Below are 25,112 nucleotides of genomic sequence, written 5' to 3'. Positions count from 1 at the left end.
GCATATACAGTATGCGTATGCTATTTTGTATTTGCATGTGAATTTTACATCCGAAAAATCACATGTGATGTGCATGCTTCTAGTGGAAACGTAGTCTTACTGAACAGCAGCTGCTCACTCCCAGAATAGTGTGCAAGCAAATAGGGAGGCTGGCCAGCATCCTAGTATAGATCCATTCCAGGCAGTGCTCTTGTAAAGAATAAATTAGATATTTAGATTTCCCCATGAGGAGATGACAGGGGCAGAGGAGAAAAGTAATGTATGGCACATTTTACTTCAAGACAAATGTACATGTTAAGGTGTCCACACACCATACAATTTTTGTTTTTATTTCTTTTCAATTCAAGGATCACAATCAATGTTTCTGATTGCTTGTAACATTTGAAAAATCTGACCAATGTGTGTTCAATTTTTTCCCAATTATGATAAAAAAAAATAATCATTGAAAACACTAAGAAAATTGCTTGGGTGTTTACATTGAAGAGGAACTTCAGCCTAAACAAACATACTGTCATTAAGTCACATTAGTTATGTTAATTAAATATATAGGTAATATACTTTAATCTCTTACCCACCCTGTTTTAAAAGTTTTAAAAGCAAATGTTTGTGATTTCATGCGGCAGCCATATTTTTCATGGGGGCAGCCATCTTTTTGGTTGAAAGGAGGTGATGGAGCATGAGACAGTTCCAACTGTCCTGTGTCCTTATCACCCCTACCAGCTGCGCACGCTAGGCAACGAGAATAACATCAGAAATCCCGTCATGCTTTGCACAGCAGATTTCTTTGATGGAGCGGAGCTTAGCTTCTGTGCAGCTAAACATGAGACTTGGGTAAGAAAAACAAAGTTCTGATGCTGTGAAACTGTTAAAGAAACACCAAGCCTTTTCAGTGCAGCTGAGTAGATTTTTAGTCTGGGGGTTCACTTTAACCACTTGAGGACCCACCCTTTACCCCCCCTTAAGGACCAGCGCTGTTTGTTGGGATCTGTGCTGGGTGGGCTCTGCAGCCCCCAGCACAGATCAGGGTGCACGCAGAGCGATCAGATCGCCCCCCTTTTTTCCCCCCTATGGGGATGATGTGCAGGGGGAGTCTGATCGCTCCTGCCTGCCTTCCTGCCTTTCCCCCCTGGTGATCCGGGCTGCACAGGACGCTATCCGTCATGTGCAGCCAGTGACAGGACGTCCCCTGTCACATGGCGGCGATCCCCGGCCGCTGATTGGCCGGGGATCGCCGATCTGCCTTACAGCGCTGCTGCGCAGCAGCGCCGTACAATGTAAACAAAGCGGATTATTTCCGCTTGTGTTTACATTTAGCCTGCGAGCCGCCATCGGCGGCCTGCAGGCTATTCACGGAGCCCCCCGCCGTGAATTGACAGGAAGCAGCCGCTCGCGCGAGCGGCTGCTTCCTGATTAATCAGCCTACAGCTGGCGACGCAGAACTGCGTCGCTGGTCCTGCAGCTGCCACTTTGCCGATGCACGGTATAAGCGTGCGGTCGGCAAGTGGTTAATAAAATTACAATCTACCCTACAACGTTAAATTTTCATAAAAAAATTTATCAGAAAAATCCACCACTCCCGATCAACTTATATCGAATAAAAACAGGAAATCTGATCTGATTTCTAGCTCAACTAAAAAAAAAGCTTTTCATTTTTCGGAAATCCGATCATTTTTATCGAATTGCTGTAAAATCGGATCATTTTATTGTGTCTGTGGCCACCTTTATATGTATAAATGTTATACTTTTTGGATCAGTCTTCTACACTTTTTTTTGCAATAGTGCTCCTTTAAGTATAACTTGACCCTAATATTTGACATCTGAAAGCAGGGTGTTGACGATTTAACTATTTAGCAAAGCAAAATTTCCCATGCCTCCGCTGAACAATTTTTTACTAAACTTTTAAGCAACAATTCCATAACTTTTATAACGGAAAGTATGTTCCAGTTTTCTGGTTATCTGCTGATATTAAAGGTAGTCATACATCTAGTGATGTATGGGCAGATTAAACCATGAGACAAATCTCTCTCAAATCGAATTCGATAAGAGAGAGATCTGTCAGCTGCCCATACACCACAGGCCGTTTCTCAATCAATTTCATGCTGAAATCGATCCTGAATCGGCCTTGTGTGCCGCATCCGTCCGCCTCGCCCCCTATTGAACAATGCCCCTCCCGTGTCCCAGTGTAAAGTATACATTACCTCTCCCCAGCCTCTGCTTGTCCCCCACTGGCTTCCGAGATTCCTCCATTATGCATACATGTCCACCCCACCTGGTTTCCTAGTAAGGGCGCATGTGTGTTACGTCATACGCATGCCCTTACTAGAAAACCACGTGGGGCGTGCGTGTATGGACAGTGGAAAATGCCCGGAGCAGCGGAGAGACAAGTGCAGGCCACGGTCAGGTAATGTATACCTCGCTCGGGGCATTGGGGGGACATTTATCATTAGGGGGGACAGCACCAGGGGTTTCCTCGCATTTGTCAATTGTCGCAAAATTGCATGCCGTTCCTGACGCGCACCCGATAGAGTAAGTCAGCCCAACATCTTGCAGCATGCACAATAGATAATGCAACCGAAATTGGTCGCATTTTAGATCGGGCATGCACTTGGCGGCACCGGTTTTCATCTAATTTAATTTAATTATAATAATCAAATTGGATGGTCAATCGGCCACCAAGTCGCCTGATGTATGGCCACCTTAAGCCTTCTCTGTACCACCGGTGAAGTACTGGTCTTCTTGGCTCTCCTGCGGGAAGTGCTCACAGGAGAGAGAGGACTAGTCATGTCTCAACAAAAAACAGGTATAGTTACAAATCCTATTGTATTAAGTTTTGCCCTGTTCCCAACATTTGGGAAAGAATGGCTCGCTTTCAAGAGCTCAGTGAATTCTAGTCTGGCATCATGATAGGATGCTACCTGTGCTGTGAGTCCGCCATTGGTGAAATTTCCTTGCTACTAAATATTCAATGGTAAACTGTTATTGGTAATATAACAGTAGAAGCACTTAGAAACAAAAGAAACTTGAATTTCTCCTGCAGGGTTAACGATGATCTCACTTTTTGAGTATTCAATCAGTGTTCAGAAGAGACACCTTCTGCAATACTTAACCACAGCTTCCGTACAGGTCCTGCATCTGTTTGTACCCACTGGTTTCCCCAATCCGCACAGTATATGTATCCTGCACCCTCTCCCTGTGCTCTACCATTTGATTTAAATAGAAGGGTCTGCCAGTGCAAGGGTGGTGAGAAACAAGAATGGCAGTGAATAGAATAAGGACAAACTGGGCCTTTTATTGCTCCTGGGACACTATTGCTCTTATAACTATAGCCATTCAATCGCCAATGAGTTTCTGGTAAGTAACCTCCAGAAACTATGCTTTAAGGAGAATGTAGAAGTATGGCCACTATGAAAAGTTGTATTCAGTATACATTATAATCTCTTATATTTCTGTTCTGTATACCAACAGATCTGTACAAAACTGGTGGGTCTCACTGGGATGAAGTCATAAACTATGAGTATGAAAAGGAACACACAGTTGCAGATTTACTGGCCCTAAAGTATTTTCTTCTTTATGGAATGAATGTCACTGTTGTCGAGGAGAAAGTAAGTAAATGTTTCATCTCTTGCAGTTTAATGAAGGCCTTGATTCATCGTATGTTTCTCCTAAATGAGGCTGCATTCAAATCAGCACACAAATTACTGCTGTTTATCACACCTTCCTTAACCCTGTTTAATTAATTAAAAGGATCTGGTGTGATATTACTTAGCACCGCTTGCTGTCTGCTGTGGTTGGCTAATGGTAGCCATACACTATACAATTTTTTTTTGCTCAATTGGACATTTGATTAAACAAAAACATCTAACTGGGGAAAAATTATAGTGGATTTTTTGTGCTGGCCATCGATGTTATGATCGACGTCCCAATCAAAAGACTGATCTTCAATGTTGGTTCTTGGTAAATGTTGCTCCTGGTGCCGACTGTAATATCATTTGCAGTGAGGATCGAAAACAAAGTTGTATAGTGTATGGCTGACATTGGGGTTGATTCACTAATGTAATCAGCCATTGTTCCAAAGGTATTCTGGTTTGTTCCAATGCACCTTCACAAGCTGTACCGCCATGTTGTTTTAGAGAGCAGAGGGTTTCTCCTGGCAACTCTTCCAAACAAAGCATGCTTTTTCAGACTTTTTATGTTTGCACTGTCATGAACTTTAAGACGTAACATACTAACTAATGTCTGGAGAGTCTCAAATGTAGTTCTTGGGCTTTGCAGTTTCTCTGAGCATCGTTTTGGTCTGACCTTGGGGTGAATTTGTAATGTTAGGTACACACTATGCAATTTTCTGACATATTTACTGTCAGATCAACTATTTCCAACATGTCTGATCTGATTTTCAATCAATTTTCCAATCTATTTTTTGTTTACTTCTATGGAAAATCACATAAATCAGCTCGGAAATGCTGGAAAAAGTCAATCTAACAGTAAATCTGTCTGAAAAATTGCATTGTGAGTACCTAGCATAAGTAATTCACTCATAGGAAGATGACAACTGTTTTAAATGTTTTCTATTCATGAATGCCTTCACACTGATTGATATGGCTTTATAACCTTTCTGAGATTGATGGGCAGAAACAATTGATCCTAACAGCAATACTGACATCTTTCCTCTTTGACTTTCTATTATACCACACAGAATGCTCCAGACTGACTACTAGAACTGAAAGAGGGCTTCTTTTTTCTTATGACTATATCATTTTTTAGTTCACCAATGTTTTATTTTTTTAGATCCTATCTTGGCCACATGATGCAGAACAAAATCCAACTACATCTAAGATTGACAAAAAAGGTGGTGGAAAAGACAAGGAGAAAGACAAAGCCAGAAACAGCTCAAGGGTAAGTTTAGAGGGGCAAGTAACTAAAGGTTAGCATACATGTAAATTATAGTATCCAAATAGTAACTCAACTAAACCTCAGGCGTTGCCATTCTAGTCCACTTAGAGATTTAGCCATATGGAACTATAGATATTCTAAAACCTCGGAAAAAATGAAAATTATCCGGAACTATGGAAGAGACTTAAGGTTGCCACACATGATACAACAAAAATAATTGATTTTAATGCAATTCAATAAAAATGATCACATCTGTTGTTTTGTTTTTTTTTTGTTTGTTTTTTTTTTCCAATTTGAGCAAGAAATCTGATCAAATTTCCCATTTTTACAGAAATAAGCTGACTGATTCTTATGAAAATTTTATGTTGTAGCGAGTAGCAATTTCTTGATTTATGGACCCAAGCAATGTTTTTTAAAGTTTTCATTTTCAATATTTATTTTTTTCATAATTAGGAAAACATGAAACTCGTGTGTGATATGGTGGTCAGATATTTAAAATGTTACATACAATTAGTCAGAAGAATTGATTATAATTATAGATTTGAAAAGAAATACAAATATATATATTGTGTGCGGCAACCTTTACAGAGATCACAGCTATCCTCCTCAGCAGTGTACATTGCCCACTTTCAGGTGGGCAAGATCACGGATCCGTCAGAGTAGAGTCACTTTGAATGAAACAGTTAGTACATTTATAAAGTGCATGTATGCTAAATGCCCTCCCTGTCACCTCTGCAAAGGTCTTGCATGTAACCATCCACAGCCATGGGTGCAGTGATTATTTGCATATCGTGTTGCTATACACTAGGGCTGCATGAGGGCACTTTGCTGTAGTAGGTACATAGCCTCTCAGTTACTTTGAATGAATAAGCCATCTGCTACCTATGGTGCAGAACCGTAGAGCAGTGCTGCCAACTCTTCCCTTTAAAGTGCACCTGAGATGAAAGTAAACAAGAAATGTATACATACCTGGGGCTTCCTCCTGCCCCCTTCAGGGCTCAAACCCACCAGAAGCCTTTTCTAAGCACTAGTGATTTCAAAAAGCTCTTGCTAATGCAATGCTATGGAGGACTTTTATAAAATCACATTGCTCAAGTGAGATCACACCCATAGCATTACATTAGCAACAGCTTTTCAAATCACAAAGCGCTCAGAAAAGCGCTCCTAATGGGTTCCAGGCCTCAGGCTGATCAGTCCCTGATCAGTTTCTGCCTCCTGGATCCTCCGCTATGGCTCCTGGTAATTCGCCAGTCTGGTCCAATCGGGACAGTCCAGCCGCGTGCGCTCTACCGTTGTGCTTCTGCGTCCGGGAGCATTCTGCACCTGCACTGTAGTACCCCAGGTATATATAAATGTATTGTTTACTTTTATCTCCGGGTAACCTTTAACCGCCTTGGCGGTAACCCCGTGTGTGTCACGGGGTAAGCCGCCGGAGGGTGCTGCTCAGGCCCTGCTGGGCCGATTTACATAATTTTTTCTTTGCTACACGCAGCTAGCACTTTGCTAGCTGCGTGTGCATAACGATCGCTGCCGCTACCCGCCGATTCGCCACAATCTGCCGCGCCGCCCCCCCCCCCCCCCCAGACCCCTTTCGTTGCCTGGCCAATCAGTGCCAGGCAGCACTGAGAGGTGGATCGGAACACCCGCTGACGTTACGACGTCGATGACGTCATCGCGATCGTCGCCATGGCGATGGAGAAGCCCATACAGGGAATCCCGATCAGAATGGGATTCCCTGCAGGGTGAAAGCGCCGGCGGCGATCGGAGGGGTGGGAGGGATAGCGAAGGGAGGGGGGAAGCATGTAGCTAGCGCTAGGCTAGCTACATGCTTTTAAAAAAAAATGTAAAAAAGTGCTGCGCTGCCCCCCTGGCGGATTTATTGTCCCGCCGGGGAGGTTAATAACTGACACATGAATTAAACTGGTCTTGTGGCTAGTTAGATGCATTTTAGGTGCTGAATATGTTTAAATAATCAAAGAATATGCATACTTTAGGTTAGTAAGATCAGAATTAAGGTGCGTACACACATGCGACTATAGTCGTTTGTAACGATCGTTCCCCAATCTTTACCAACGACGATCGTTACAAAAAACGAACCAACGACTATTAAGGCAAACGACGAACGAGGCAAATCGCTACAAAACAAAGTTCTGTCTTGGCGGATTTTTACCACCGACGATCGTTAGCAAAAGTGGTACATCGTTGGAAACGATCGTTCGTACCAGGCTGGACATGCGCATTTCACTTTTTCTCCAAGGAACTTTACAATTTTATGCGCAGGCGCATTAAGTGCTTTTACGTGGTGTAACGTTCGTTCTAACGATGTGATCGTTACACACTTTTTACAACTAACTTTACTTCGGTCGTTCTTTCGTCAATTAAAAGATCGTTCGTCGTTGACAACGAACGATCGTTGTCGCATGTGTGTACGTAGCATTAGAGATGGCCAATGAGATGTAAATAATTTGATCTAGCGAGCAGATTTTATGCAAATTGTATGCAGCATGAAATCAGACCAATCACTTGCACTTCCTGCTGAATTTGACTGGCCCTTCTGAAGCTGCCTTCATATATGCACAGCATGCTGGGGACTTTGATCCTAGCCCCATGAACCCCAGGGGCACCATGCTGCCATTCACAGGGACAGAGGGCAAAGCTACCTTCTGTGGCCACAAGAGGCTGAGCCCCCCTTTCCCATCCAAAAATGGTCAGACTTCTATTTTCTGAATAGGCCACGTTCAAGTTTGCTATACTGTAGTAGCAGCCAGAAGATGTCTAAAAGTCATATTTTTTGTGTGTTTGTTTCAGGGCAGTAAAGCTGGCTCAAAGAATAAAAAGAAAAAAGACAATTTAGAGGACCTCTGCCATGACCCACCAGTAGTGAGAACTCTTGGCTCGATGATTATGCCCTTGAAAAGTCTTGTGTCTGGAGACCTGCAAACATTCACTGTGTGTAACTTTGGGACTTTGTACTCTGATAAAGAGGAACAACATCACTCAAGTGACAAGGTAGCCAAATATCAACATATCTGTACTTGCAGAAATATACATCAATCAAATATAAACATGTTACAAGGTCTCAAGCTATAAGGCAATTTTATTATCAATGTGCAGAGAATACAAGAAGGTACGGTGATCAGTACACATAGCAGAAGAGAAAAAGCCATATATAAAGGACAAAAGTTTTTATATAGCTCAGCTGTCTGTTATCTTCTCAAGTCTGTTTTATCTTATTACATATAAATTAGGGAAATAGACATATTGTCCCGTGTACAGCCACTTTTATAAGGATTCAATCACTTTGGTCAACCCTGCCAGCAATCTGTTTGCCCCACCCCATATATACCGGAGAATCACCGTTGCCCAGCAGGCATCACTAAACAATCACTAGGGCGAAAGAGCACTGCTGACAGTGTACAGACAGGTCATCAGCCTGCATGCTAGCGACACATCTGTTGCTGTATTGGGGGGGGGGGGGGGAGAAAGCGGGGCAGGCAGAGATGAGAATGAACAGCGTATGACAGAGCGGATCCCCGCAGGCGGGGGAGAGTGGAGGATAATGCAATTGTGCGGGGCTTGGCGTCAGGGATCGATAAAGATCCGATATGCCAGATCTTTAGCAGACATTGGCCTAAATTCATAAACAGCAGTGTGATAAAAAAAATCTTGTCGGGAAAATACTGCACTCGGTATTTTCCCGGTCTGTGTGCTAATTCATAAAGATTTCCCCAGCTGCCCTTGGAGGTCGGTAAATTACCGCAGCCTATTGGGCGGTAGAGTAGAGCAGTGTCTCGATTCTCTCTTTGCCCTGCAGAAATGACTCATACAGACGGCTCTCTGGCTCTCTCCACTGATGACTCAGACAGATGAGTCACACAGTCTTTCCCTGCCTGCTGTTTTCTTTCCTTTTAGCCGAGGTCAGTGCACACTGCCTAATGTTTAGATTAGTGTTAGTTTAGTTTTTAGTGTAGCCGAGCTCAGTTTAGTAGATAGATAGCTGGACTAGTAGAGCTGGGAGCAGAAGGAAGGAACCCTCCACCACAGCGGCGGCACCGGGAGCCACTAGAATCATTTAACACCACTGACCTTGCACTCTCTGGCTCCCAGACCGCAGCGACAGCCACCTCTCACCAGCACCTCTCACCAGCAGGCTACCGCTTCTTGGGCTCCACGCTCCCCAGAGTAGCAGCGCCGTCCCCAGGCCTGCACGTCCCTCCCTCCTCCAGCCGCGGACTGCAGCGCACCGGCTCCAGGAACGCACAGCCGGCCTCCTCATCAGGGACGAGACCTCCAGCAAGGAAGCTCCAGATCACAGCCCGCTGAAGCCCCGAGTCCCCGCAGACGGATCCATCACCGCTGACACCCAGCTGAGCCACCACGTGGCAGCCTCAGCCCCTCAGCATCCACGTGGCTACGAGCACCGCTGACTGGATCAGTCTACACCTGCACGAGCGGCCGGCTGCCCCCACACAGCAGCACTACACAGACGCTCTCTGACACCGGGTCTGCTGCGGGCCCCCCCACCACCCTCTCCGCTGCGGGGCGACTGCCACGTGTTCCTGACGCTGCACGCTGGCATCCTGCCCTCTGCTGCCGATCCTCCCGGCCTCCGCCACGCTCCTCCGGGCCCCATAGCTGGCTGCACCACCGCTCCACCACGTGTTCCTTCAGACGCTGCACACTGGGATCCTGTCTTCTGCTGCCTCCTTCTCTGCTGCCGATCCTCCCGGCCTCCACCACGCTCCTCCGGGCCCCACAGCTGGCTCCATCCACAGGGCCCCGGGGCCTGCCGTTCGATCCGCGGCCTTCAACACCACAGGCCTCACCTCTGCATAGGATCCAGCCTCACCACCTACTGCTGACCCCTGACCGAAGGACGCTGCGACACAGGGCGAGAACCAACTACTGCTGATCTGCCCCATAGCATACATGTGCTGTACCGATCTGCTCACCATCTGTCCCTGTGCTGTACTGCAATACTGCTTTGCTCTCCTGTGCTGCTGGTCTGCTGTTCTGTTCTGGGCTCCTCTGTGCTAAACTGCCACCCCGTACTGTCTGGTCTGCTGTTCCCGTTCTGGGCTTCACTGTGCCAACTGCCACTCTGCACTGTGTCCCTGCATCACTGTGCCAAACTGCCACTCTGTACTGTGTTCCTGCATCACTGTGCCAACTGCCACTCTGCACTGTGTTCCTGCATCTCTGTGCCAAACTGCCACTCTGTACTGTGTTCCTGCATCACCGTGCCAAACTGCCACTCTGTACTGTGTTCCGCATCACTGTGCCAAACTGCCACTCTGTACTGTGTTCCTGCATCACTGTGCCAAACTGCCACTCTGTACTGTGTTCCTGCATCACTGTGCCAAACTGTCACTCTGCACTGTGTTCCTGCATCACTGTGCCAAACTGCCACTCTGTACTGTGTTCCTGCATCACTGTGTCACTGTTACTGCATCCCTGTGCAATCAGGGCTCCCCCGCCACAGGGCTGAACTTCCGTATTCCATGCAGTCTCACACAGAACTGCGTCTGACCGACCTGTACTGAACTGTCGTATACCGTGCAGTACTGCTGTGGATGTACCGATCTGTGCACTGATCTGTCCTCCCTGACCTGAGCATCCCCGGGCTACACTAACACAAGCCCCCCGCGTTCTGTACTGGTGCTGTACTACTGCATTGCTGTACTGCATCCCTGTGCTGTACTGCTGGGGACATGTTATACCTGCCATCGCTCTCAAGCTAGGCTGGCACCTCCCTGGAAATGCTGCACACAGCCACCCTGTCTAGAGAGGTGCTCATACAATGGGACCCCCTCGCCAAGGATCCCCACCTCGCCAGGGACCCCCCTACAGACTCCTCCCTGTGGAAGGCAGTCTGCGCTCACATCACTCACCTAGTCAGCAACACTGAATACTGCCTAAGGAAACGCCGCCACAGAGGGAGAAGGGCAGGAGTCCGGGTGAGACTGAAGAGGAAAGGCCTGCGCTCTCCCATCCCTGCCATCCTGCTAGGGAACGTCTGCTCACTACCAAATAAAGTCGATGAACTGCTCCTACTACTTAGCAGTAAGCCCTCGATCGGCAGCAGCACCCCGGTTCTCTGCTTTACCGAGACCTGGCTGAATGACGGCATTCCTGACAACTCCATTGCGGTGCCAGGCTACGACCTACTCCGCGCAGACCGCAACCAAGCACTGTCTGGGAAGAAAAGAGGGGGCGGCATATGCTTCTACGTTAACACCACCTGGTGCTCCAGCACCACCACCCTCAGTAAAATCTGTTCCCCTGATGTCGAGCTCATAGCTATAAACTGTAGGCCACAGTACTCCCCCAGGGAGTTCACCTCCATCGTTCTCTATGGGGTCTACATCCCCCCTGACGCAAATACTAAGAATGCCCTGAGTGCACTCAGCGACAGCATCTCCAAGTGGGAATCTGCCTACCCGGAGGCCCTCTTCATTATCCTGGGCGACTTCAATAGCGCCAACCTGTGCCAGGAGATGCCCCGCTACAAACAACACATCTCCTGCCCCACTAGGAACCTCAACACCCTAGACCACTGTTACACGACTCTCAGGAATGCGTACAAGGCCACTCAAGGTGCTGCACTGGGAAACTCTGACCACAACCTAATCCACCTGATCCCCACCTACAGAAGGCACCTTGAAACTACAAAGCCCGCCATAAAGACGGCAAAAAGGTGGACAGCCGAGGCTAAGATGGAGCTACAGGCTTGCTTTGATTGCACCGACTGGTCGGCCCTAGAGGCACCCTCCCTGGAGGAATGGGCAGAGAACATCACCGCCTACATCAGCTTTTGCGAGGAGATGTGTGTCCCTTCAAAGACCTACAAGATCTTCCCGAATAACAAGCCATGGTTCAACAGCAAGCTGCGCCACCTCCGGAAAGCCAAGGAGGTGGCGCACAAGCACGGCACCCCAGTCGAGTTCAGGGATGCAAAGAACGCCCTGAATCGTGAACTGCGCGTTGCAAAGAGGGCCTACTCCGACAAGCTGGGACACTTCCTCCAGTCAAACAACCCACGCGAGGTGTGGAAAGGCCTCAGAGCAGTTACGAACTTCAAACCACCCCCCCAGCATGCAACCCCCAGCACCTCACTGGCTGAGGATCTAAATAAGTTCTACTGTCGTTTCGAACACCATCCCAAGCAGCTTGCTAACCCTACACCCTCGGAAAAGCTCCCACTGAGGGCCCAAGTTGACCTAGGGCCGGTAGCGGTCCGGGAAGCAGACGTCCTACAGCACCTCCACAGACTCAACGCCAGGAAAGCAGCTGGCCCGGATGGCGTGTCACCAACTTGCCTGAGAACCTGCACAGACCAGCTGGCCCCCACGCTCACCTCCCTTTTTAATAGGTCCTTGGCGGAAGGCAGTGTCCCCTCCTGTCTCAAAAGGTCTACAATCATACCGGTCCCAAAAAAGCCAGGTAATACAGAACACAACAACTTCAGGCCTGTGGCCCTCACCCCCATAGTCATGAAGATCCTTGAACGTCTGGTCCTTGCCCACCTGAAGTGCCTTGCCAGCCCCCTCCTCGATCCACATCAGTTTGCGTACAGGGCAAACAGGTCCGTGGATGACGCCATCAACATCAGTCTGGCGTTCATCACGGAACACCTGGAAAGACCAAACTCCTACGTTAGGATTCTGTTTTTGGACTTTAGCTCTGCATTTAATACAATCTGTCCAAATATATTGATCGAAAACCTGGCACATCTCGGAGCCGACCCCACACTCTGCGCGTGGGTAAAGGACTTCCTCTCGAACAGGACGCAACAGGTGAAGCTTGGCAACTGCTTCTCCAGTGTGAGCACTACCAACATAGGTGCTCCACAGGGGTGTGTTCTGTCCCCTCTCCTGTTCTCATTGTACACCAACAACTGCACCTCCTCCGCCGACTCCGTAAAGGTCATTAAATTTGCGGACGATACCACTATCATTGGGCTCATTGGCGAGGCGGGTGAACATGATTATCGCAGCGAGATAGAGAGAATCCGCAGATGGTGCGAGGTCAACAAACTTGTCCTTAATGCAGCCAAAACAGTGGAACTGATCTTGGACTTCAGGAGACACCCCCACACACAACAACCAATCTTCATCAATGAGATTGAAGTGACCAGGGTCTCTAGTGTTAGGTTCCTAGGAACAACCCTAACGAGCGACCTAAGGTGGGCGGAGAATACCACCAAAATCCAGAAGAAGGCTCAGCAGAGGCTATTCTTCCTGCGCCAATTGAAAAAATTTGGTATGCCTCAGGAGCTGCTGTCCAGCTTCTACTCTGCCACTATTGAAGCTACCCTCTGCTCCGCCATCATTGTGTGGTACGCAAGAGCATCCGCCAGTGATAAGTATAAGCTTCAAAGAGTTATCAGCTCAGCAGAAAGAACCATTGGCTCTCCTCTGCCACCTCTAGACCTCCTCTACACCACCAGAATGAAAACAAGGGCTAACAGGATCTCCCGGGACCCTTCCCACCCAGGCTGCCGCTTCTTTGAGCTCCTCCCATCGGGCCGACGCTACAGGACCATCCGCCCAAAGACTAACAGGCGTAGAGACACCTTTTTTCCCCAAGCAGCCCTCCTGTTGAACTCCTGCCTCTCGTCGGTACGCTAGCCGCACTCAGGTCAAATTAGCCTGTCTAGTCACTCCCGGGCCAGTAAATAACCCAGCTGTCACTTCTGGTAGAATCTACTCAAAGGGTTGAAGGAGGTGACTTTATCCCTTGAGCAGCACAATATCCAACCCGGAGGACTCTTGCAAGAGCCAACCGCACTTTGTACTGCACCGACCCTAAAACTGACGTTACCTGCCTGACCTTGCTTGTATTATTGCTTGTATTATTGTTATTGTCTTATGCCTGTCTTGCTTGTATTATGTTACTGTCTATGCCAATCTCTGTCTTTGCTCTATTGCTGCTGCCATGTGAACCACAACCAATTCCGGGTACGACCTCGGTCGCACTTGGCGAAATAAAGATTCTGATTCTGATTCTGATTCTGATTCTGAAATGACTCACACACCTGACTCTCTCCACTGATGACTCAGACAGATGAGTCACACAGTCTTTCCCTGCCTGCTGAAATGACTCACACAGCCGGCTCTCTCCACTGATGACTCAGACAGATGAGTCACACAGTCTTTCCCTGCCTGCTCAAATGATTCACACAGAGGGCTCTCTGGCTCTCTCCACTGATGACTCAAACAGACTTCGGCTCTCTGCACTTTTGCATTCATCAGAGCTGTCAGAGCTGTTGGTAACTTGTTATCGCCTCACTAGAGGTGTCGGTAACTACCGCCAGGCTTACCGCTTGTTGAAGGCTTTATGAATTGACATTTGCTGACAATTTACTGACGTGTTACCGGTAACTACAGCCAAGTCGGTAATTTATCTCCCTGGTCGGTAATGTCAGCTTTTCATGCGGTAACAGCCTTTATGAATTGACATTTTGCTAAGTGGTCGGTAAAGTCTGCTGTTTTCAGCATTACCGCATGAGGTAATGCTTTATGAATCGAGGCCATTGGGGTTGATTCATGATTACTAACGCACTGGCACAGCATGAGTAATCTCCTCTTCTGTGCACTAATCAAATAGCGTGACTTAATGATACACCTTTGGCACACTACATGCGCTAGTGGCAGCGTAGTGTGCGTTCTTAAGCAACGGCCAATCATCTAAATTGCCACGCGGTATTGACGTATCACTGCCGATTCCACTAGCGTGTGTAGTGCGCAGGAGGTGTATCATTAAGTTGCGCTATTTGATTATCATGCAGAAAAGGAGATTATTTGGGCTGTGACAGCGCGTTAGTAATCATGAATCAACCCCATTGTGTGGCCAGTGTACGCACGCTGATTTGAGTTGCGATTTCTCGTCCAAAGTGGTCTTTATCATCTGCCACGGCCAAGTTCTAACCAGTGTGTGTATGTAGCTTTAGTCATTTGCGCTGGGAAGAAGCTGTGGTTGATCATCAGCTGCATGACTTTGCACAGCATCAACCAGTACAATTCTAGCTGAGGCTGCCACACGACTGATACTCAGTCAGAGTTTGGCTGTACTCAAATCAAGTTAGAGCATGTTGACAAATTGAGCACTACCCCCTGATTTATCACTTGCTGGATCAGGCTTCTATACATGCATATATGGCGGTTCTCCTTCTAGTCCCTCCCACTGGAAGCCGGTCTGTGGTGATCCATGCCATCACCCTCTTCCAACCTCCATAGCAAAATGACACATTGCCCAGCTGTAGCCCTGTGACGTGTCTTGTCACCTGTCAGTTTAAGTCCCAATCCCTGCAGGCAGCATTCTTTGTGCGTGTGTGAACTCTCCTTTCTGCATATTATTGTAAAGATTATACTTAAAGTGAGACTCCGCACTTTGCATGTCACCATGTATCATTTCATACAGCTTTGATATCCTTGCCAATTTGATTTGTGAAATTATTGAGTTTAATATGTACATGAACACAAAGTAAGAAAGCTGAAGCAATGTTTACTAACTCAACAAACTGGAATTTCTGGCAGATTCGGTAATCTAAAAGTATATGGCAACATTTACAGTAATGATTCTGAATGTTTTGTTTCAGGGTCTTCAGGAAAACAAGAAAGTCAAAGAACAAAGGCAGAAAAGTGGAAGGGAAAGTGTAGAAACTCATAAAACATCTCGCTCCTCAGGTAATTATAAACTTTTTATTACTTTTAACCACTTGAGGACCCACCCTTTACCCCCCCTTAAGGACCAGCGCTGTTTGTTTGGATCTGTGCTGGGTGGGCTCTGCAGCCCCCAGCACAGATCCGCGGCCACACAGAGCGATCAGATCGCCCCCCTTTTTTCCCCACTAGGGGGATGATGTGCAGGGGGGGTCTGATCGCTCCTCCTGTCTGGCATGTTGCGGGGGGGGGCACCTCAAAGCCCCCCCCGCGGCGACATTCTCCCCCCTCCCTCTCCTACCTGCTCCCCCCGGAGATCTGGGCTGCACAGGACGCTATCCGTCCTGTGCAGCCAGTGACAGGCTGTCTTCTGTCACATGGCGGCGATCCCCGGCCGCTGATTGGCCGGGGATCGCCGATCTGCCTTACGGCGCTGCTGCGCAGCAGCGCCGTACAAATGTAAACAAAGCGGATTATTTCCGCTTGTGTTTACATCTAGCCTGCGAGCCGCCATCGGCGGCCCGCAGGCTATTCACGGAGCCCCCCGCCGTGATTTGACAAGAAGCAGCCGCTCGCGCGAGCGGCTGCTTCTTGATTAATTAAGCTGCAGCTGGCGACGCAGTACTGCGTCGCTGGTCCTGCAGCTGCCACTTTGCCGACGCACGGTATAAGCGTGCGGTCGGCAAGTGGTTAAATAGGAATAATATAAATCTTGCACTGATATGTGAGGATATATACGGATATTACAGGATTTCAGATTATGATAATTCCCTTTTTTTTTGTATAGCGCTTTTCTCCTGTCAGACTCAAAGCACTTGCGAGGCAGCCACAAGAGCGCACTCAGTAGGCAGTAGCAGTGTTAGGGAGTCTCGCCCGAAGAGTGAACAGGCAGAGCCGAGATTTGAACCCAGGTCTTCTGTGTCAGAGGCAGAGCCCTTACCCAGTACACTATCCAGTCACAGTATAAGACCATAAAGCTACAGAAATCTACTAACAGGCTGCACTATTTATCTTACAAAGGAGAACTCCAGGACCAGTTGTAATAACAGCAATGAGTATACATTATTTTCTTATCATAGTAATTACAATTACTTAAAGGACTCTCAAGCTAAAATAAAAATGTAATTTTTTACTTACCTGGGGCTTCTTCCAGCCCCAAGATGTCTTCTAAATCCTTCGCTGCAGCTCTGGTAGTCCCCTGCTGTCCCAGTGACCTCCTGTGAAGCTTGGCACTTCTGCGCAGGTGCGCCGCGCTGACGTCATTGAGCCCGTACTGCGCCTGCTGATGGGTCAGCGAGCTTCATGGAGGGACAGCGGGGAGCGGTGGCAAACGACTCAGAAGACATCTTGGAGCTGGTAAAAAACCCCAGGTAAGTAAAAATTGCTTTTTTAAAGCAACCTGGAAGTGGCCTAAAAAAAGATTTCACTATTCACCTATGGAGAGGGAAAGCTCTGGGTCCCATAGAGCCTTCCCGGTCCTCCCTACAAGTCCTCATTCCTGTCAAGGACCTCAAGAGCCGATCCGTGATTGGGTTAATCGTTCAGAGTCAGAAACTCGGTCTTGCTGCCACTTTGCGCATAGATGCCCATAAGTGGATTCGTAATCTATGAACCGACTAACCGAGAGGAGCCTTCTGACTCCAAAGGATTCACCACACACATACAATTCAAATGCTTTCCACCACGTGCGAGTTAGCGCACGACTGTAACTATAATAACACACTGAGAACACTGTAACTTAACCTTAGCTGTACGCAGGGATCGGCGCCAGATCAGTCTATCTGTGCCCGAGACAAGCATATGGGTTGTAGATGCAAAATAGTATAGAACACAAGGTAACGTTTTCGGAGGAGCAAGTACGATTGTGTATGTTCAGGAACAGGTCATAACCATTAAACGATTTTTAAATGTTTTGATAACAAAAATGCATAACACATATTTACATAAACTAATTAACACATAACACAAAGCATAAAATAAAGAGGAGTAACTGTGAAGGATTACTTAGCTTAGCAGTCCTTGTGGGATTGAATGAAATAAAGTCCAGTTCAAATGCAGGCATTGGTATCAGAGTCCTTGAAACAAAGCATGCGTTTGGTCCTCCCATGAATGCATGCCTGAAGGAAGTTCTTTGTCTATGGAATTTTGTAAGACCCATGGTCGCTGAGGGACTGAAGTTTTATAGAATCTGAATTTTGGTGGGCTGCGTTCCCTAAACAATGGGTGTGTATACCCCCTGGTGAGTAAGGTAGGCAAAACTCTTTGCAGGCTAAAATGACACAGTTTATCAATAACCTTCGCCATTTCTGTATGGATTGGCCTACAGCGAATCCATGGACAGATTTGTAACCTGCGGCCAATGCTTAATCAAATGACACTAGATATCTATAGGTTAACATGAGTGGTCGGCAAATGCTGAATAACTCCGTTTCCGTAGCAGCTAGAATGCTATAAGTTGGATGTGTCATTATCCTGATTTTTATAAACAGGCAAATATATTTGCTTTCTGTCTGTGATAACCCCATCTTGAATTATAAATAAATAGGATATTTGCATTGTTCTAATTCAAAGTTTTGGAGGAAAAGGCTTTTAAAACTGCAGTTGGGGACAGGCTCTTGTTACCAATGAAAAGAACATTTGGCTTGTCACTTAGGTGTGAAGGAGCCACGTGTAAAGTGGGTGTGGACTCTCTTATTCAAAGTGAGTGATGGGGAAGGAAAAAAAAATGTGCCTATAGATTTATACAGAAAAATGACACTCTGCCGTGCTGGACGATACGAAATCGATTTTGCACACAACTTTTCGTATCATTCATGACAGTCCCCTCTCTGTCCCCTGTTTAAAATGATGCACAAGAAATGTTTTATTGCTGCCAATTTTAAAGAGACACTGAAGTCTATATTTTTTTTACCTTACTTTCTTAAGCAGCCACCTTCAGCATTCAATTCTAAGCTGATTTGCTGCATCCCCGCGGCAGAACGAGTTATTTATGGCCCAGAAATTGCCCAGCAAAGTTCCACGACTTTGTAAATCACCGATTTTGCTGCCTGGTAGAGGCAGAGGTGTGCGCAATAATTCTGCCTCTTCTCCAGTCAATCTCGGCCAATCTCCGCCTCTCCCATCCCTCTCAGTGAAAGAAAACTGAGAGGGGCTGGGAGAGGCGGAGATTGACTGGAGAGGAGGCAGAGATACTGCACACAGCTCTGTATCTACCAGGAAGCAAAAATATGCAAGCCCTGGAACTTTGCTGGGCAATTTCTGGGCCACAAATAACTCGTTCCGCTGTGAGGATACAGCGAATCAGCTTAGAATTTAATGCTGAAGACCAGGGGCGTCTCTAGCCATTTTGTCACTCCAGGCGAGAAAACCTGTGATTTCCCCCCCCCCCCCCCCCCCCTGTGTGGTGCCCCCGATCAAAATAATCATTACGCGGCAATGTTTCACCATGAGATAGAAGTAATGCGGCAATCTTTCACCAGAAAATAGTCATAACGCAGCAATGACTCACTTAAAATAATCGTAATGTGGCCAGCGTTCACCAGGAAATAATCGTATGTGGCCAGCGTTCACCAGAAAATAATCATAATGTGGCCAGCGTTCACCAGAAGATAATCATAATGTGGCCAGCGTTCACCAGAAAATAATCATAATGTGGCCAGAGCACACCAGAAAATAATCGTAATGTGGCCAGCGTTCACCAGAAAATAATCGTAATGTGGCCAGCGTTCACCAGAAAATAATCGTAATGTGGCCAGCGTTCACCAGAAAATAATCGTAATGTGGCCAGCGTTCACCAGAAAATAATCATAATGTGGCCAGCATTCACCAGAAAATAATCATAATGTGGCCAGCGTTCACCAGAAAATAATCGTAATGTGGCCAGCGTTCACCAGAAAATAATCATAATGTGGCCAGTGTTCACCAGAAAATAATCATAATGTTGCCAGCGTTCACCAGAAAATAATCAGAATGTGGCCAGCGTTCACCAGAAAATAATCGTAATGTGGCCAGCGTTCACCAGAAAATAATCGTAATGTGGCCAGCATTCACCAGAAAATAATCGTAATGTGGCCAGCGTTCACCAGAAAATAATCGTAATGTGGCCAGCGTTCACCAGAAAATAATCGTAATGTGGCCAGCGTTCACCAGAAAATAATCATAATGTATAATCATAAGGTATAATTACCTGTAAAAAGAAAAGCATTTACTCACCTGCAGAAGACTCCTCTCCCTGGGCGCAGTTCCCCCGACGATCTTCCTGCAGCAGCGCAGCCAGCCTCCGAAAATCCCGCGCTGACAGGCAGAGCAGGGCTACAAGAAGATGGCGCCCGAAGCCCTGTACTGGAGACACAAATAGTCTCTAGTGCAGGGCTTCGGGCGCCATCTTGCCGTAGCCCTGCTCTGCCTGCCAGAAGACTATGCAGGCTGGAGCAGTGAGCTGCGGGGATGAACTGGTGAGGTGTCTATCAGACGCCGCGGCCAGTTCACCACAGGGGTGCCACAATCTGGCGGGGGAAGGTGGGTACTCCTCCCCACGGTGGCGCTCCTCCCCCACCCGGCGCTCCAGGCCACCGTTTGTCCTTGCCTGGTGGCTGGGACGCCTCTGCTGAAGACGGCTACTTAAAGAGAACTCGAGGCGGGGTTCTTCCATCGCAATCCATATACAGAGGCTGGGTCTGTCTATAGAACCCAGCCTCTGTTGCTAGTTAGTTTCCTTCAAAGCCCCCCCTGCGCGCTGTCAGACCCCATAAAACACAGCCGCGCTGGCGACACGCAGCGTGTCGCAGCCGGCTGTGTTTAGCTCACTACTGTCAGTCTCGCCGCTCCCCCGCCTCCTGAATCGCTCCGGTCCCCGCCCACGTCCCTTCCCTCGCCGCTGATTGGAGGGAAGGAACGCGGGCGGGGACCGGAGCGATTCAGGAGGCGGGGGAGCAGCCAAGACTGACAGTAGTGAGGTAAACACAGCCGCGTAGCGCGGCTGTGTTTTATGGAGTCTGACAGTGTGCAGGGGGGGGCTTTGGAGGGAACTAACTAGCAACAGAGGCTGGGCTCTATAGACAGACCCAGCCTCTGTATATTGATTGCGATGGAAGAACCCCGCCTTGGGTTCTTTTTAAGAAAATAGGGTAAAAAAAAAAGAGACTTCAGTGTCTCTTTAAATCCGAAGTTTTGAGGCAACCATGTACCCCTTTATCAAGGTATGGGGAAATGCACATGTGATGTGCATGGTCTGGCACCATTGTACCTGCACATTGTTCCCCGCTGTGCACATTTAACCCTTAGTCTGCTGGAGACATCTATAAGTGTTCTTTGTTTTTGCAATCATACACCACGGACAGCTCAAGGCATTTTAATACAAAACTACAGTGGTTTGCAAAATTATTCCGCCCCCTTGAAGTTTTCCACATTTTGTCATATTACTGCCACAAACATGAATCAATTTTATTGGAATTCCACATGAAAGACCATTACAAAGTGGTGTACACGTGAGAAGTGGAACGAAAATCATACATGATTCCAAACATTTTTTTTACAAATAAATAACTGCAAAGTGGGGTGTGCATAATTGTTCAGCCCCCTTTGGTCTGAGTGCAGTCAGTTGCCCATAGACATTGCCTGATGACTGCTAATGACTAAATAGAGTGCACCTGTGTGTAATCTAATGTCAGTACAAATACAGCTTCTCTATGATGGCCTCAGAGGTTGTTTAAGAGAATATTGGGAGCAACAACAACATGAAGTCCAAAGAACACACCAGACAGGTCAGGGATAAAGTTATTGAGAAATTTAAAGCAGGCTTGGGCTACAAAAAGATTTCCAAAGCCTTGAACATCCCACGGAGCACTGTTTAAGCAATAATTTAGAAATGGAAGGAGTATGGCACAACTGTAAACCTACCAAGACGAGGACGTCCACCTAAACTCACAGGCCGAACAAGGAGAGCGCTAATCAGAAATGCAGTCAAGAGGCCCATAGTGACTCTGGACGAGCTGCAGAGATCTACAGCTCAGGTGGGCATTTCTGTCTGTAGGACAGCTATTAGTCGTGTACTGCACAAAGTTGGCCTTTATGGAAGAGTAGCAAGAAGAAAGCCATTGTTAACAGAAAAGCATAAGAAGTCCCGTTTGCAGTTTGCCAAAAGCCATGTCGGGGACACAGCAAACATGTGGAAGAAGGTGCTCTGGTCAGATGAGATCAAAATGGAACTTTTTGGCCAAAATGCAAAACGCTATGTGTTGCGGAAAACTAACACTGCACATCACTCGGAACACACCATCCCCGCTGTCAAATATGGTGGTGGCAGCATTATGCTGTGGGGGTGCTTCTCTTGAACAGGGACAGGGAAGCTGGTCAGAGTTGATGGGAAGATGAATGGAGCCAAATACAGGGCAATCTTGGAAGAAAACTTCTTGGAGACTGCAAAAGACTTGAGACTGGGGCAGAGGTTCACCTTCCAGCAGGACAACGACCCAAACATAAAGCCAGGGGAACAAGGGAATGGTTTAAAACAAAACATATCCATGTGTTAGAATAGCCCAGTCAAAGTCCAGATCTAAATCCAATCGAGAATCTGTGGCAAGATCTGAAAACTGCTGTTAACAAACGCTGTCTATCTAATATGACTGAGCTGGAGCTGTTTTGCAAAGAAGAATGGGCAAGGATTTCAGTCTCTAGATGTGCAAAGCTGGTAGAGACATACCCTAAAAGACTGGCAGCAAAATGTGGTTCTACAAAGTATTGACTCAGGGGGCTTAATAATTACGCACACCCCACTTTGCAGTTATTTAAAAAAAAATGTTTGGAATCATGTATGATTTTCGTTCCACTTCTCACGTGTACACCACTTTATATTGGTCTTTCACATGGAATTCCAATAAAATTGATTCATGTTTGTGGCAGTAATATGACAAAATGTGGAAAACTTCAAGGGGGCTGAATACTTTTGCAAACCACTGTACTTATACCTGCAGTGGACATCTATAGGATTTTTCGTGTCTCTGTATTCCTGTGCCACGGACATCTAAAAGGCATTTAGTACAACTTTATTTGAAAAATACAAATAATTCCAGGTTGATGCAGAATTATGCAAATGTTTCTGCACATTTGTGCAGCTTGATATAACATTGTTTTGTTTCTTTTTCAGCCAAAGAAAAGCACAAAGATGTTGATGTTAAATCAATGGAAGATGAGACCCACCCTGTGCCAATACCTTTTACAGTGGAGATTGCTGTCCGTTTTTTGCACTAAAAGACGCTGGATTTATTTAAGTAGTTGCAATGTGACATTGAGGAGGCCATGCCAACAGCTTGTCATTAAATTGAAACCTGTTCTTGGTATAACTTGTGCGAAGACTAAATAAATATTACTACCCAACATGTTTACATGTGTTAAGCTGTATTTACTTTATGCTGAAAAGTTAACATTTTTTGTTTTTAGCTCAACACGTCAGGTTTATTTTGAGTGCTCACATAAAAGGAAAAAAAACCCTGACATGTTACCATAGTTTACTGCAAAACGTATGACCAAAGTCAAAACAGCAAAACATGAAAAAAGTTATTCCTCAGTTTTCAGCCATTATAGTTTAAAAATAATAAGTGCTACTGTAGATTAAACCCACACATTTGATTTGCCCATTTGTCCTGGTTATTACAGTGTTTAACCACTTGAGGACCCACCCTTTACCCCCCCTTAAGGACCAGCGCTGTGCTGAGTGATCTGTGCTGGGTGGGCTCTGCAGCCCCCAGCACAGATCATGTAGCAGGCAGAGAGATCAGATCACCCCCCTTTTTTCCCCACTAGGGGGATGATGTGCTGGGGGGGTCCGATCTCTCATGCCTGCATGTGGCTGGCGGGGGGGGGCAGCTCAAAGCCCCCCTCCGCGGCGAAATTCCCCCCTCCCTCTCCTACCTGCTCCCCCCCCCCGGAGATCAGGGCTGCACAGGACGCTATCCGTCCTGTGCAGCCAGTGACGGGACGTCCCCTGTCACATGGCGGCGATCCCCGGCCGCTGATTGGCCGGGGATCGCCGATCTGCCTTACGGCGCTGCTGCGCAGCAGCGCCGTACAAATGTAAACAAAGCGGATTATTTCCGCTTGTGTTTACATTTAGCCTGCGAGCCGCCATCGGCGGCCCGCAGGCTATTCACGGAGCCCCCCGCCGTGATTTGACAGGAAGCAGCCGCTCGCCCGAGCGGCTGCTTCCTGATTAATCAGCCTGCAGCAGGCGACGCAATACTGCGTCGCTGGTCCTGCAGCTGCCACTTTGCCGACGCGCGGTATGAGTGCGCGGTCGGCAAGTGGTTAAAGTATGATCCTAGTACAATGTGTGGTGACAATATATTATTTGGAAATAAAGGTGCATTTTTTCCAGTTAGCCAGATGTGCTCCTTTATATCCCCCCTCCCCCATAGTTGGCCAGATGTGCCTCTGTACCCCTCCCTAGCCCCAGATGCGCCTCTGTAACTCCCTACCCCACCTCAGTAAGCCGAATGTGCCTGTTACTTCCCCCCACCCCCATAGTTAGCCAGATGTGTTTTTTTTATTACCCCCTCCCCCCATTCATAGCCAGGTGTGTGCCCCCTTATCCTTTACCCTCCCCCATTGATAGCGAACTGTGTGCCCTTTAATTTATGACCCCCCCCCCCATGGATTGCCAGGTGTTGGCCCTTTAAGACCTACTCACCTCCAAATGCCAGGTGTCCCCCCCCCCCCCCCCCCTCTGCAGAGTTGGGTGCAGGGAAGCATTACTAGTAACAATCTCTCACTTGACTTTGTTCCACCGGCAATCGCAATCTCCCCCCTGCACTACCACTGTCAGCCTCACGCTGGTGACCGGATCGGGTCCCGGCTTGATGACGTCATCAAGCCGGGACCCGATCTGTTCGGCATAGTGGAACTGACAGTGGGACTGCAGGGAGAGGATCGTGATCGCCGGTGGAACAAAGTCAGATGAGAGATTGTTACATTGTAATGCTCCACGCTGCCCGATCGCAGCATGGAGGGGGGGGGGTATTACAGAGGATCGCTTGGGGGGATCGGAGCCCCGGGAAGGGATGCCTGTGTAGTGTAGTTAGGGGGAGGGGGTTAATGAGCCCAGGAGCGTGCTAGCACGCCCGCTGTGCTCATTAAATGACAGCAACTTATATTCACATCTGGTGGCTTTCAGAAGCCACTTGCAATGACGTGAATATACTGTATGCAGGATGTAAACTGGTTAAAGGGACACTTAAGTCAAACAAAAAAAATGAGTTTTACTCACCTGGGGCTTCCAGTAGCCCTCTGCAGCTGTCCGGTGCCCTCGCCGTCTTCCACCAATTCTCCTGGCCCCGCCGGCAGCCACTTCCTGTTTCGGTGACAGGAGCTGACAGGCTGGGGACGCGAGTGATTCTTCGTGTTCCTGGCCACAATAGCGCCATCTATGCTGCTATAGCATATATCATATACCATATAGCAGCATAGAGGGTGCTAATGTGTCTGGGAACGCGAAGAATCACTCGCGTCCCCAGCCTGTCAGCTCCTGTCACCGAAACAGGAAGTGGCTGCCGGCGGGGCCAGGAG

General features: G+C 47.5%; 1 protein-coding gene across 3 annotated transcripts in view; it reads left to right on the top strand.

The window, feature by feature from the left end:
* The window catches only part of LRRC43 (leucine rich repeat containing 43), a 65,610-nt gene extending 42,676 nt beyond the window's left edge, over positions 1-22,934 (top strand). For all 3 annotated transcript variants that reach the window (XM_068271615.1, XM_068271614.1, XM_068271613.1), the window contains 5 exons: positions 3,466-3,602; positions 4,786-4,893; positions 7,699-7,899; positions 15,491-15,578; positions 22,699-22,934. In XM_068271615.1, coding sequence (XP_068127716.1) covers positions 3,466-3,602; positions 4,786-4,893; positions 7,699-7,899; positions 15,491-15,578; positions 22,699-22,802 — 638 coding nt within the window. In that variant the 3' untranslated portion in view covers positions 22,803-22,934. The remainder of the gene's footprint in view (positions 1-3,465; positions 3,603-4,785; positions 4,894-7,698; positions 7,900-15,490; positions 15,579-22,698) is intronic.
* Positions 22,935-25,112: the final 2,178 nt, after the last annotated feature.

The sequence above is a fragment of the Hyperolius riggenbachi genome, chromosome 1, assembly GCF_040937935.1.
Source record: "Hyperolius riggenbachi isolate aHypRig1 chromosome 1, aHypRig1.pri, whole genome shotgun sequence".
NCBI lineage: Eukaryota > Metazoa > Chordata > Amphibia > Anura > Hyperoliidae > Hyperolius > Hyperolius riggenbachi.
This window is presented reverse-complemented; position numbering and strand designations above follow the sequence as displayed.